Here is a 14,702-nt window from a genome sequence, read left to right on the forward strand (position 1 = left end):
ACGGCAGGAGAGGTCTGTCACGTCATGTGGGACCCTTGCCGGGGGATTGAACCAGCGCTGCAGAGGCTGTGGGCAGCTTCGCAACCCAGCGCTCAACCACTGCGCCACCGGGGAGGCCCTCACTTTTATCTTGTTATTTGACTTTCACCTTCTAGGTGCATCATGAATAGGGTCTAGTTACATTGTGGGTGCTCAGGGTTCTCAGATCTCCTGTTGATGGTCAAAATAATCCACACTCATGACAGAAAATTCTGATTGTACCGAAGATTGCAGCACTTTACTCAACCTCTGACTATTACTATAACTCATCTTCGTTCATCTCTTTCATTTATTTATACATGCTTCCTTGAGCACTGCTAAGTGCCAGGCATTTATCAGGTGCTGAGAGGCTCTGTAGTAACCAAGGGTGCTGGCTGGAAGAGAATGCTGTTTGTACAGTGAGCAAAGGTCCAATGACATTTGAGCAGAGATCTGAGAGAGGAGAGAGAGAGTGAACTATGCAGAAATCTTTGGGGAAAGGCAAAGAAAGGCAGAGGGAGCGTCTGGGACATTGGCCCTGAAGCAGGGTGTTGAGGATGTAGGCAGTAATCACCAGCAAAGGGGGTGGGTGGGGGTGAGCTGAGGGAGGGTTCTGTCTTGAGGCTGGTAGGACATGACTTGTGGGGTTAATAGGCTTACTCCCCTGCCACGTGGAGAATCACCCCTCTAAACAGGGAGCCTTGTTGCGAGGCTATCACTGAAGCCAGGGGAAAAATTAGGGTGTTTTGGGCAAGTTGGTAAGCAGTCAGATTCTAGATATATTCTAAAGGTGGAGCCTGTGGGGATGTTATTATTTTGGACACAAGGTGTAAGAGATGGGGCCGATGATGCCTCTAGGGTTTGGAAATGAAGGCAATGGGAAGGTGGGTGATCTTGCTTCCCTGAGCCCATACCCTGTGCTTTACAGGATTATGCCTAAGTTTGTGGAATTTTACTCAACCTCTGGTCTTTGTCTTTCTCATTTATTCATTCATGCTTCTTGAGCACCTACTAAGTGCCTCGTTGTGAATTTCCACTCTTCTTTCTAGAAATTCTGGACTGAAACTAAACTCGCATCCAAGAAAACACATAGCAGTCAAGTGTAAGATAAAGTGTGTCAAGTGTGAGCTTGATAGTCTTTTACACACATGTATTTCTTTCCTTTATAATGATATAAATTAAATTATAGCACTGGTTGTACCACTGTGTGCATTTACCAAATCTCACCAAAGTGAACACTTAAAATGAGTGTGAGATTTAAATTTTACATAATTTGTTTGAGATTCCTGAGTTCAGGTCAGTCATTAATCTTGGTGGTCAGATAGTCTTGCATGTTTTTGAGGCGGGGTGGGGACATGACTTGGAAGTCTGTGTGGGCTTCTTCACTTTCAAGTGTCACAAGGTATTGCAGGTTATTCTCTTCTCCAAATGAAAATAAAATTTGTATTAAGTCTCTATTTCATGCTGTGTTTAGGGAAATTTGTTACACTAGATTTAAGCAATACACTGGGTTTAGCCAGCTCTACCTGCTTCCCCTTGGGTGTACCTTATCAGTTAATCACCAAATACTTTTTGAGAGCTGCCATGTGTAGAGAAGCCAGCTAGGTCCTATTATTTAGTAAACAGGTCACCCCAGCCTTCCTTTTTCTCCCTACTGAGCAAAACACAACTCAGAGAACAAAAGCAAATCCTCATTATGCCTTCAAGCTTACTTTTTTTTTTAACTTTATTATTATTATTTTTTTTTAATTTTATGTATTTTTACATCATTTTTCATTTTTGCACAATGTATGCATTTTCATCTTGGTTATAGGACCTTTTTTTTTTTTTTAAAGATTTATTTATATAAGAACCAGGGTACAGGCCAGATGCGTGGGAGGGTGAGAGGATTCACCAGAGACATAGCGGGGAACAGAGCAGGCAGATTGACGAAATATACTGCTGAGGGGAGCAGCTGGAACCACAGGAGAGGTCTGCCATGCCATGTGGAACCCTCGCCAGTCAGCTGGGATCGAACCAGTGCTGCAGAGGCTGCGGACAACTTCACAGCGCTGCGCTCAACTGCCTGCGCCACCAGAGGAGGCCCTATAGAAATAAGAAATAAGAAAAGGGAAAGGAGAAAATGACAAGGAAAAAAGAAGGAAAATAAAATATGAAAGAGACAGGGTAAGAGAGAGCCCAAGAAATGGAGGAAGAAAACAACATATTCTCTTCTATCAGCTCTAAATTAGGGAGGGTACAAGGAAAGTAAATGTAATATGGGAAGTCACTGATCAATAGAAAAGTAAGCAGTTGAGGGCCATATACAAATATAATAATTGGTTTTTTCACTTTAGTTCTACGGTAATTTACAGACAATAAAATTCACTCACTTTAAGTGATCAGTTCAGTGGCTTTTGGCCAATGTGTACAGTTGTGCAAGCAACTTTATAATTCCATCATCCCCCAAAGAAGATCAACAGGGGACCTAAAGGTAAAAGGAATAAGTAAGAAATACCCTCCCCTAGCACGCGCACGTACACACATGCACACACTCACACTCACATACTCACCCACTCACCTGTCTCTCTACAACACTTACACATGCTCAGTCCTTGTCCTCTTTGCATACAGGTAACCTCTAATGTTCACTGGATGCTACAGTTTTGCTTTTCTGTAATCTCATAGAAATGGCATTGCAAAGTACATCTCCTTTTGTGTCTGACTTTCTTTCTTTCAACTTTTGGCTAAGTTGTTTTCCATTGTACAGATGTGCCACCTTATTTGGAGGTGAGTTGTTCTACCCCCTTTTATTTTGCTATTATAACTAATACTGACACAAACATTGATTTATAAGAAGCTCTGTGGAGGGGTGTGCATGCGTGTGTGTGTGTGTGTGTGTGTGTGTGTGTGTGTGTGTGTGTAGAGAGAGAGAGAAGGAAGTTGTGTGGAGATGTGCGTGTGTATATATAGAGAGATAAATTCTCTTTTTCAGATACTTTGTGTTGGGATCACTAGATCATTGATTAGTGAGTGTTTAGCATTTCATGAAACTACCAAAGTACTTTCCAAAGTTGCTGAGTGTTTGTTTTTGACCATGAACCAGGGCCTGGCTGCCCTGGGTCTCATTCTCAATGACGTGATTTTGTCATTCTTTTCCATTTTAGCCTTTCTAGTGGGTTTGTACTGGTTTGTGGTGGTTTTAATCTGGATTTTCGCGATGGGCAATGTGTTGAGCGCCGTTCTGTGTGCTTCCTGACCTTCCATAGCTTTATGTTGTGAAGAGCCCATGTCATATTGGATTGTATGTAAGTTTTATTTTATTGAGTTTTAAGTGTATTTTATGTAGCCGGGATCCAAGTCCTCTGTTGGGTCTGTGTTTTACTTTTGCAACTTAATTTCGAGTTTTGATAAAATGTGTAATTCATCTAGATTATATTTTATTTGAAATACAAAACCTTTCAAAGAATTGATAAAATTGGTGTATGACATATTCATTTCTGGTGTACAACATCATGATTTAGATTTGTTTTTAAATGCATTACCTTATCCAAAGAAAATGATCATACCCTTTTATAATCCTGGGAGGGGGAAAAAGATAAAAAGAGGTCAAGTAAAAGTCCAGAGAATGAATAATGGAAGTAAATATTGGAGAAAGGGTGAAATAAGAAAAGGGAAAGGAGAAAATGACAAGGAAAAAAGAAGGAAAATAAAATATGAAAGAGACAGGATAAGAGAGAGCCCAAGAAATGGAGGAAGAAAACAACATATTCTCTTCCATCAGCTCTAAATTAGGGAGGGTACAAGGAAAGTAAATGTAAAAGAGAAGACAGAAATACAGGTAAAATAAAACAGCTGTTTCCCCCCGCCCCCCTTTTTTAAGTATAAAGAGATTTTATTCACTTTGGTAGTTAGTTATATGAAAATTAAGATAGCAATTGATACTATATGCTTTTAGAATGTTATAAAATCATTTTCAAAATTCAGTTTGGAAAAAAATACAGTAATAAATGTATTAAATCTAATGATCTCTGTTTGATAAATTTGATAATTTAAAAAATAACTTTATTGATTTACCATTGAGTTATAATGCTGTATAAATTTTGGGGCACAGGGGTACCTCCATGTATGGGTGTGTGCCTCTCCTCCCCCACCACCAAGGTTCTGGTGTCCTTACTTTCAAGCTGACACCCTCTCACCTACCCCCTTCTTCTCTCCTTCTGGTAACCAGTACATTTTTCACTGATTCTAAGAGTTGTTTTCATTGTGATTTGTTAGTTTGTTTGCTTTGGTTATTTATATCCATGTGAGTGAAATCATCCAGTCCTTGTCTTTTTTTTCCTGACATATTTCACTTAGGATATTCCATGTTGTTTCAGAAAGCAGTATTTCATCTTTTTTAGTAGTTGAGTAGTATTCCACGGAGTATATGTATCCCACAGCATCTGTATCCAGCATCTGTCCTAGGGCACAAAGGCTGTTTCAATGACTTAATGACTGTGAATCATCCGGCTGTTTTTTTTTGTGTCCATGCCTCTTCTCCTGCATCAGCTACTGCATTACCTCAGCTCTCAGGTCCTGCCTACTTCTCATGTCTGCTTTCTGGAAACCCCACCTTGCGTCCACCTCCCAGTTCCTCAGCATTTTCCTGCTCTGCCTACAAACATACAAAATAGTGGGGTCGTCTGTGTCTTTTCCATCTGTGGTATCTGAAAGCACAGGCTGTGCAGTTAGTTGTTTGGGGGTGAATCTGGCTCTACCATTTGCCAACTGTGACCTTGGGCAGATCCTGACCTTCAAGCTCCAGTTTCACCACCTGTAAAGTGGAAATGAGCTCATATTTTTCTATGAAGATTAAAAACCCATGTGTAACTCTTATTCAAGTCATCATTCCCTGTTAGCTATCATAGTGTGTGTGTGTGTGTGTGTGTGTGGTGGCAGGGGTTGTATTTTGGTTAACCTGCCTTTTACCTTTGGTTCTCTGTTTACCTTCTTTGAATCCAGGAGTGTCTTACGGAACTAAAACACTAGAGTGACAAGACAGCACAACTGACATCGTGCTGCTGTGTCCTGAGATATAAACACAACTGTGTTTATATTTGCTCATCTGGAACGTGCGGTTGGAAGTAATAATAATGGATATTTACATAGAGCTTTTTAGTGTTAGCATTTTAACCTGTTGCTGACTGGTTGTTATTTTGTAGTAGAAAACTTCTAGTTGGGACTTCCTGGTGTCTGTAAGAGTGAGGCACTAAAAAACCACCATGTGATCAGTAAGCTGCGGCAGATGAGAGGTCAGGGCTTTTTATCAGTAAAACTGGACATGAACCCTCACCTTGCATGCTGATATCCTGGGCCACGGGCCCAGCATAAACAGAAGGCATAATTGGGATGGGAATTCTTTCAGACCAGGGTCCCCCTCTGCAGCATCTCTCAAATGCTTTTCCCTCTTGTAAGAGTTTACTTGCCTCTTATTTGTTTTTTTTTTTTTTTTTTGGACTTTTCTAAACCGCTGGCAGGATTCTCCTTACACTGAACTGAATTTTGCTTTGAATCTGGATCACTATAGAATAAAAGCATTTTCCATTTTGTCATTGGGAACAACCTATTGTCTTCCTTGAGGTCTGCTGTATCCTCTTTGTATCTTAAAGAGAGCATTCCAGATGCCCTCTCCACCCACCTTCTCTACATGGAGGTAATAAAGCCTTTGGCAGCCAGTGTGAGGGAATTTTATAAACAAGCAGGAAACAGCCATTTGTTGAATACTTATTTTGTCACAGGCACTTGCTGATGCTTTAATACATCTTGCTTCTTTTAAATCTGACATCATCTTTAGGAGGGAGACGTGAAAGTCTTTTTATCCATCATAAGCAAAGGAAGGTGCTGACCAAGATATAACTTGAACTTTACGAGCCCAAAATAAGTCCCATAGACAGGTTCTGGAACAGAAATTCTCTTAGAGACAGGTATTTTAGAGTGCTTTTATAGGACTGAAGCAAGACATTTAAAAACTATTTAGGTAGGCATTATAGGTGAGGTACAGATGGGCTTCCTAACAGATTCAAGTGGAATCATTGGGAGGGCTGTGCTGGTTCTTCAATTTGCCATGTTGCATGCCTGTTCCACCTGTATAGATGGGTCTCATATTTTTTTGCTCTCCTGGCTTTCACCAGCAGGCTGAAAATGTCACTGATCCTTTCAGTTCATAGCAAATTCTTCTGGGAGGCTTAATTTCCTTTCACACTTGTAAAAATAACAAATGTTGTAATTTGAAGGCATTGTTCTTAGAATATTGCCTGACTGAACACAGCTCATTTTGTCGGATTACTAATACTTCTGGAACTTCTGTAATTCTGCAAAATTGTTGGCTTCAGGTCTTAAGGTTAAACTCTTGAAAATTTTAAGTCAAACGATTTCCTTTTATTGGGGCTTTTGGTGCGCTCTCTCTGTGGTAAACCTTTGCTTTTTTTTATTCCTTGCATCTTGGAATGCTGCAGAACATTCTTCCCTGCCTGATGAAGGACAGTGAGCCAATGCCCAAGTGGAAACTCCCTGGCAGCATTTTCCTAGCAGCATGTATCCCTCTGATGTAGAGTTGAGCAGACCCCGGATTGCTAGGCAGCTAGCTCAGAAGCAGGGAATGGGTGGCTGAGAAATGGCAGGATTTCTGCTTGCAGGACGCTGGAAGGCTTGGTCAGGCCTCCCCCATGTGATTGTCTCTGCATATTTGAGAAGGGATGAAGGGCAATGGGTCTGAGAGTGTATCCCCTGCTCACTGCCATGCTTTTTCAGGAAGTTACAGAATTTTACATAGTAACACATATTAAAGGGATGAGCACCTCGTCACCAACTGTGCATTTCTGATTTGTGTTAGTGTTTGACCCAAGATCCTGCTTCTGGTCACTCTTGGCTGAGCACTTTGTCAGGGCTCAAGTACCGCTTCATCTCAGTGAAGCTGTTGCTGAATGAATGGAGTGTGTTAACAAGTCTACCTGACCTTTGTTGCAGGACTTTAAGGTTCCCAGGGACTTTCGCATGGATTATCTTTTTGCGCATCTCAGCGGCCCTGTGAATCAGGTGTGGCAGTTATTGTTAATACCTTTATTGTACAGTAAATTCAGGATCAGACAGATAGCTTTTTAAAATTGTTCTCTCAAGGAGGTAGAGAAAGAATCACACACACACACAGACAGACACACACACACTCACTCTCACTCCCCCATCACTGCCACCACCACCAGCCGAACTGTTTTTACAGAAGCTGCATGTGCCTCAGCCAGGATAGTCCTGTCATGTCAGTGTCCACACCCAAATAGACCAGTTATTTACTGTCTTGGGAAGTGGGAGGCCGCCTGTGGGAGGTGGCCGAGGACCATGAATTCAGGGCCTGGAAATAGAAAAGGCTTTTGAAATCTGGAGCTGGCTTCTCAAGCAGAGTGGGTACATTCCTGTCCGACCGGCCAGGCTCACTGGCCCTCACCTCCGTGCCCCATCACTCCGTAGCCACATCCAGGTCCCGGTGTCTGTCACCACACTGCCTGTCTCGCCTCTTGCTCACGTCATCTTTCACAGGCGGAAAGTGCTATAAACCCTTCAAGAATCACATTTTCCAGGGATGAAATCCATGTTGCTAACCTAGAACAAAACACTCTGCACCGTTGACCTCAGCCAGCTGGTCCATTTTTATGGCACAGCCTGCCTGGTGGTTTCTTGCAGGTTGTCTGTGTCTCTGTGCATCCTTTCTCTGCCCTGGTCTCCCCTGTTGGCTCTGTCTGGATTGCCCCTCCCCTCTGTGCCTCGAGACCCCCTTAACCCTGTGCCCCATGGGGGCTGGCCTTTACACCTGCCTTGTATCTTGTTCTGGGGAGGACTCTCCTGGCCTCTCCTGGTGAAGATGATCGTGTGCATGTTTGCAGCCCAGGACTCCTCCTGAGCTTCACCGCACAGCCTCCTCCTTCCTCCCATAGAGGACATGTCTTAGCTGCTGTACTGCGACCTTTCCAAGGAGGGCGTCTGAGACCTGGCACCCCTGCACCAGCTGAGCAAGCATGGGTGGGTGGCATGCTCCATGTCATTTCACAGTGACCTTGGGCACCAAGATAAGGAGCATAGTGCATATCTGCTTGTTACCGCAAGACCCCACATAATCTAGAATTCAGGCAAAATATTTTCACCATCAAAGGATCATTTCCTAATGCAGTTAATCAGGGGTGGGAAATCACAAAGAGGAGCAGCTTTTTCTTTTGTGGGAAGTGGCCACTGCAGCCTTCAGTGTCTGGATTTGTGGTCTTGCTGCTCTAAAACAGCACTTTGGTCACTTGCCTAGAATAGGACAGTCAAATAATTGCTGCCTCCAATCAGGAGCACACTGCTTTGATTTCTGTAAACAGCCTCTATAATTGTGCTGGAAGAGATTGGTATATTCTTCTGTTGCTAATTTGTAGGAAATGATTCTTGAGGATTATAGGATAGGCTGCTGAGGAAAGCAGGGTCTTGTTACTTGGTGTCCACGTGTCTGTGTCACTTGGTGATTGTTCTGTCATTGTATCATTGTAATTCTGTCATTGGATGGTCTCTCAGCCTATTTTTAGCAGTTAGAAAATATCTGTTTTCTGTTACTTATAAAATATTCATCCACATCAGTAAATTTTAAACCAGAAATTAATAAATCATTTTCTATGACCTATGTGTGTGTGTTTGGGGAATAGAATTTCTATTGTATAGTACGAGTTATAGGGAAAAAATGATTTGTTCTGTATTTATTTTTTAAAGTTTTATTTATTTATTTATACAAGAACTGGGGTACAGGCCAGATATGCGGGTGGATGAGAGGATTCACCACAGACAGAGCGGCGAACAGAACAGGCAGACGGACAAAATACACTGCTGAGGGGAGCAATGGGTGAGACAGGAGAGGTCTGCCGCGCCAGGTGGGACCCTTGCCGGCCAGCCAGGATCAAACCCGCACTGCAGAGGCTGCGGACATCTTCACAGCGCTGCGCTCAACTGCCTGCACCACCAGGGGAGGCCCCTGTTCTTTATTTTTAAAATGCTGTAAAAATCTTACAGTTCTGGGCCTCCCTGATGGCGTAGGCGGTTGAGCACAGCGCTATGGAGCTGTTTGTGGCCTCTGCAGCGTCGGTTCCATCCCCGCCAGCCTCAGAGCAACCCACATGGCGAGCAGACCTCTCCTGTCTTGCCTGCTGCTCCCCTCAGCAGTGTGTTTCATCAGTCTGCCTGTTCCCTTCCCTGCTCTGTCTCTGTTGAATCCTCTCACCCTCCCGCGCATCTGGCCTGTACCCCGGTTCTTTTATAAATAAAATAAAATCTTTAAAAAAAATCATGCAGTTCTATTTCTTGACCTTTTATGTGCCATCACAACTATAAGAAAGTGAAGTTTGAAAAGAGGTCAAGTCCATCATTTAATTTTATATTTAGTTTAAAAGAGAATAATAGAATAAACATACATATATAAACATTCAAGAATGTGGCTAAAATGGGTATTTGAGTCAACTGAAATTTTACTTTTCTGATACACATTTGAAAAATGAGAATGATTCTAAATATTAAAACATCAAACAAAGTAAATTTCTTATACTGAAATTGAATTCTTACACTTTTTTAGAAAAATGAAAATGTTTGCATCTCCTCTGTCTCTGTTCCTTTGTCATAGGATCTTGGGGATTGATCTTTATTCTCGATTGTAATGCATTCTGGAAACATGCAAAATAATTAATATATGGGAACCCTGTTTAGTCAAACTTTGAATTTTCTCTTTAGAAAGAAAAAAGTAAATTTTGCTTTTGACTTAGAGACAGCACTAACTCTGTTATTCCAATAGGATTATTAGTTTAACAATACGTTTGCCTATCTTGATAGTTAGTAATAGAGTTGGGACTTTAAGCTTGTTTTAGATATTTTGTTCTTTATTTGGCATTGTGTTTTCTTTATGACACACCGCACCATGGATTTCCACACCATACTCACCCAAGGTATGTGGAAACTTGGGGAGTTGAAGACAAAAGTGTGATGGTTGAGAGTGATGGATTGTTGCATCACCTTGGCCAACAGACATATCCCACAACTAAGTAATGAATGTGCAAGGTCAGCTGAGGGAACGGAAGTCCCTCATCTCATTCTATCACTTCCTCCAACTAGGGCTTCCTTATAATAAAGAAGTGACTTATACTCTAGTGGTGGCAAGGGTTTGATTTCTTTATGCACTAGCTATAAAACCAAACTCATGAAGAAGCGGGCATTTAATTGCCTAAATACTATTTAGAAAATATATTAAGGAATTTAAGAGTTGACTGGGGGCTGGCGTAGATGAACTTTGAATGTCTTTAGACTCAGGGGTTCCAGTGCTAGGCTAAAAGGGAACTCTAAGAAAGAAAGACTGGTTGCCTCAGTTACTATGTTTTGTTTTTGGTTTGTTGCAGACTGCCTCTTCAAGGTGTGCCCTATGAACCGATATTCTGCCCAGAAACAGTACTGGAAAGCTAAGCAGGCCAAACAAGGGAACCATACAGAAGCGGCCTTGTTGAAGAAATTACAGGTAAGGCCCCACTACCCGAGAGAACTGCAGTAACGAGAAATCTGTTTCATAGCTTAGCGATTTCACTCGATACACAGAGATTTGGAATAGGTGCAGCAATCCTTCAGAAGTGGAAGGAACTTTCAAGTTATAGGGTGTGACTGCTGATTTCCTGGCGTGCAGGTAATACATACCTGCAGCTGTTTTTTTTGGGTGTGCCAGATTGATTTAAAGATTCACATCAAACTGAAGACCAATTTGGGATCTCTGGAGGAATACCAAATCCGATTTTGTTTTACTTGGCATTGAATTTTGTCCTGAAAGACCATAGGAAAAATTGACAGTCTATTGTTTGAGCTAAGTGTAAATTTGTTAAAACTTCGTTTTGCTTCTTAAACTCCTTCTTTCAGAATTCAAACTGTGTTTTGAGACTTTTGAAATTCTACTTTTGAAACCTACTGTCTTATTTGGTATGGTTTCTCTAGCAGTATTCCTTCTGAAAGTAATTCTTTGAGACCAAAGAACTTAGTACATTACTGAAATTTCCAACATAAAGGCATCCCAAATGTTTTTATTTTATTTTTATTTATCTTTTAATGAAGTACCATTATTTTACATCCTTGTTAATTTTTTGACAGGCAAAGATTTTTCCCTTTAGGTTTGGTCACTGTAGGTCTCTAGTACCAAAGCACCCAGAGTCCATTGTGTTCTGCTCCCCCTTGTTTTTATTGCTTCCTCCCTCCCCTCTCCCCCATGCCTCAGATCTATGGTCAGCTTTCAAGGGTTGATTTTAAAGTTTGTCTTGTCTGATCCTTTGTTTGGTTTCTCTGAATTTCAGTTATAAGTGAAACCATTCAGTATTTTTCTTTCTCCATCTGACTTATTCCACCTAGGATTATCCCTTCCAGCTCCATCCATGTTGCTGCAAATGGCATGAGTTTATCTGTTTTGAATGCTGAGTAGTATTCCATTGTGTACATATACAACATCTTCTTGATCCAGTCATCTGTTTTGGGGCATTTAGGTTGTTTCAGTATCTTGGCTATTGTCAACAGTGCTGCGATAAACATAGGAGTGCAGATTTCCTCTTGAATTGGTGTTTTTTTGGGTAGATACCTAGGAATGAAATTGCTGGGTCCTATGGCAGATACATTTTTAGTTTTTTGAGGAACCTCCACACAGCTTTCCATAGTGGCTGAACTAGTCTACACTCCTACCAACAGTGTACGAGTGTTCCTTTTTCTCTACACCCATACCAGCAATTGTTTCTGCCCCCAATATTTTTTACCATATTTAGGCTCTAAATTGATAGAATTATCACATTGTATTATAATCATTTCTTTATTGCCCTCTCCTCCCCCAAAATGAAACCAGGAGCTTATTTTATTCATGGAAGAATTCTTTGTTCCTAAAAAAAATGTTTGTCTTTGTCAATTATTATGCTGTTTACTGTGTTTTACACTGAATATTGATAATCATTTTATAGCATGCTGCAGAACTGGAACAAAAACAAAATGAATCTGAAAATAAGAAACTATTGGGAGAAATTGTGAAATACAGTAATGTCATACAAGTAAGTCTATTTTCTTTACCTTAAAGAGTGAATATGAGTAATTGCATTTGGTGTAATTGCCAAACTGGGTTAGTTAAATTTTTGGCATAAATATCATAATATATTTATTATATCATAATATATTTATTATATCATAATAGATATTGATGTTTTCTGTTACTGTTTGGCACAGTACTCAATATTTGGGAAAGAATGTGTGTATACACATAGAGAAGTGAGCTTATCTGGATGTACACACAAGTTATTACATTAGAAAGAAGATGGGGAACCCTGATTTCTAAAGACCTATAATAAGGTAGTCCTTTAAAATTAATGGGGTGTCCTCCCCGGTGGCGCAGCGGTTGAGCGCTGGGTTGCGAAGCTGCCCGCGCCCGAGACGCCGGTTCGATCCCCGGCTGCTCCCCGGCCACCGGAGGAGGGTCCCGCATGGCGCGCAGACCTCTCCTGCCGCCCGCTGCTCCCCTCAGCAGTGTACTTCGGTCCTTCTGCCTGCTCTGCTCCCCGCTCTGGCTCTGGTGAATTCTCTCACCCTCCCGCGCTTCTGACTGTACCCAGTGCATGTATAAACAAACAAACAAATAAATAAATAAAGCATGCCTCTATTAAAAAAAAATAAATAAATAAATAAAATTAATGGGGTGAGTGTGTAACATACTATCTTGTAATTTTTCAGAGTGAGGGAAGTTTTCAAATTGTACTTTTCAGTGGAAATGAGGCTTGAGTTATCACTTCTGTTAGTATACACACTGATTCACCTCAACTGCATTCCTTTCTTGTGCTGTGCTGAGATCTTTTAGGTTTTTACTTGGTTATTTGTTAATATATGCCCCACCTTGATCCAAAAAGAATGTTAGGCATTTTGAAAAGTACATACCACATAAAAAGATGAAATAGGAATAAAGGCAACATCTGGGTCAAAGGGAAAATAACAGATGAAGAAGGAGAAGTCTGGGGTGAGGTGTGTTTATAAATAGCATGTTGTAAGGTCTGGTAAATTTTGGCCAGAAGGCTTTTTATTGCCTGATGAGCTGGAGGAAAAGCATGATATATTCCAGCATTTGCAAGCATGTCTATCACCTCAAAGCCTAGGATCCCAGGAAGACCAGGGAAGTGTTTCTCCAACAAAGAGATACTGTGATACAGTAAACAATAACCCTAACAGCTTCCTTGCAGTAAATGCTACAATGAGGTGTTTCACAGAGCTGTTTTAAACATACCGTGTTTTGTTACTGGTCAGTGACGCAGTGCTGGGCGCAGGGCAGCCAAAGCCCTTCTTTGATGGACAAGATGAGAGAGCAGGTTTGCGGCTCCCTGACAAAGACATAATCTAATGAGAGCTGGTAGAGGGAGAGACTGCATGGCCCCTGGGTCACACTCTGTAAATGGACTTTCTCACCAGCTTTGAATGCTGTGAAATGCAAGCAAGCACAGCTTATGCTTCTGGTCAAGAACTGGAAGGGCACGTTTGTGTGAGGTCACTTAGGGGCTGAGCTCTGTGCTCCTGTGTGGAGGGTCCCCCAGGCATTGCTTTTGCCCATTAGGCAGGCTTTTGTGGGTTTGTGCTAAAATTAGAACCAGAGGAATTATAATAAGTCTCCCAAAAAAGTTGTGTTTTTTCCCCCAATTAAAGAACTGCCCTTTATTTATTTGCTTGTTTGTTTACTTATTTATTTTTAAATATATATTTTTTAAGGATTTATTTATTTATGCATACAAGAACTGGGGTACAGGCCAGAGGTGCAGGGGTGAGAGGATTCATCAGAGACAGAGTAGGGAACAGAACAGGCAGACTGACTGAAATACACTGCTAAGGGGAGCAGTGGGCGAGCCAGGAGAAGTCTGCTGTGCCATCTGGGTTGCTCCCTGGCTGGCCAGGGATCGAACTCGCGTTGCAGAGGCTGTAGACCACTTCATAGTTTGTGTCTTAACCCCTTGTGCCACCAGGGAGGCCCAAGAACTGCCCTTTATTTTGAGATAACTTCCTTCTTATAGTGTAGATTTTAGAATGACCACTCTTCCTTGAAATAATTGCAATAATGGACAGGATGGCTATTTGTTTTAGCTTTCCTGCTCAGTTAGTAGAATAATATTTTGCAAAGATTTTCACTCCTAACTCTAATGTCTCTGAGGAATGATGCCTCTACATACCCTTGAGGGGGTGGGTGTCAGCATCCCCTTGTGGAAGTGGCCCAGCCTAGCTGAAATAGTGGACAGTGGCCCAGGGTGGTTGGCGCACTCAGTGACTCAGAGCATCATTTTGTTGCCTTCTTTTTCTGTGTTATATTCAGTTTTTATGGCTATGAAGGAATTGAGAGAGGTTGTGGTTTGGGGGAACCTCAGGTTTCCTGGGAAAGCTTAGTTTGATCCCATTATTTATCAGTAGGTGGAAATCACTTTAAGGTGTCCCCTGGGTGATTCCCCTCATGTGCCCACTTCATTCTCAAGAAGTATGTAAGGGTCGAAGTCAGGAGGAGCCCCAAGGACGTCAGCTTGGGAGCTGGTGAGTGTGAAGTCTGAAAAGAGCTCCCTTAGGCAGGTTTGTGACACATGCATCAACAGATCCTTGTCACAGAGAGTAGCAGAGGTGGTAATCTGTAT

General features: G+C 41.7%; 1 protein-coding gene across 2 annotated transcripts in view; it reads left to right on the top strand.

Annotated features, from left to right (window-relative positions):
* ITPR2 (inositol 1,4,5-trisphosphate receptor type 2) overlaps positions 1-14,702 on the top strand; it is a 450,075-nt gene that overhangs the window by 75,530 nt on the left and 359,843 nt on the right. For both annotated transcript variants that reach the window (XM_037514200.2, XM_054696343.1), the window contains exons 3-4: positions 10,437-10,552; positions 12,018-12,104. In XM_037514200.2, coding sequence (XP_037370097.1) covers positions 10,437-10,552; positions 12,018-12,104 — 203 coding nt within the window. The remainder of the gene's footprint in view (positions 1-10,436; positions 10,553-12,017; positions 12,105-14,702) is intronic.

Source organism: Talpa occidentalis, unplaced genomic scaffold (genome assembly GCF_014898055.3).
Source record: "Talpa occidentalis isolate TD23 unplaced genomic scaffold, MPIMG_talOcc4v2.1 talOcc4.16, whole genome shotgun sequence".
Lineage (NCBI taxonomy): Eukaryota > Metazoa > Chordata > Mammalia > Eulipotyphla > Talpidae > Talpa > Talpa occidentalis.